We start from the raw sequence: 503 nt of genomic DNA on the forward strand, positions 1-503 counted from the left end.
AGAGGCTGCTCCAGATTTGTATGACAGGAACCAAGTTACAGCTACTACTGAATAACACAGGACACTGAGGTCCGTCGTCTGCTGGATGAGGCTGCGAAACGGAGCACAAATGGCTTTTTTTTTTTTTGGTGGCGTTGAATGCCATGTGCTCCTACCAACCGTTCTTTGGCTTCAGCGCTTGGGGTTTGCGCTGTGGTTAGCATGTTGGGTTTCACACGGGAGGCTGTGTGGGCTGGGGGGAAGATGGGAAACCTGCAGCTTTGAGCCTCCTAAACCCCCACCTGAACAGAGAAAACGTCTGCTGCTTTGTTTAACACCTAACCCTGCAATTCTGTCTGTCCTAAGAATCGGGTTCTAGAACGGGCTGTGCCTTCCTCAGGGCTGCAGGACCAACAGAGGCAGCTACACTGGGATGAACTGGGCCAGCTGATGGAACAGGAGCAGCAGCTGCTCAGGCAGGAGAACGAGAGGCTGCAGAGAGAGCTCCAGAGCAGCAGAACGGA

The 503-nt window shown here is 53.5% G+C and overlaps 1 protein-coding gene across 1 annotated transcript in view; it reads left to right on the forward strand.

The window, feature by feature from the left end:
- The window catches only part of NIN (ninein (GSK3B interacting protein)), a gene marked incomplete at both ends in the record, with an annotated part of 37,550 nt that extends 37,055 nt beyond the window's left edge, over nucleotides 1-495 (forward strand). The window contains one exon of the mRNA XM_010142478.1: nucleotides 346-495. Within this exon, the coding sequence (XP_010140780.1) occupies nucleotides 346-495 (150 nt within the window). The remainder of the gene's footprint in view (nucleotides 1-345) is intronic.
- Nucleotides 496-503: the final 8 nt, after the last annotated feature.

The sequence above is a fragment of the Buceros rhinoceros genome, unplaced genomic scaffold, assembly GCF_000710305.1.
Source record: "Buceros rhinoceros silvestris isolate BGI_N320 unplaced genomic scaffold, ASM71030v1 scaffold21178, whole genome shotgun sequence".
Taxonomy (NCBI): Eukaryota; Metazoa; Chordata; class Aves; order Bucerotiformes; family Bucerotidae; genus Buceros; species Buceros rhinoceros.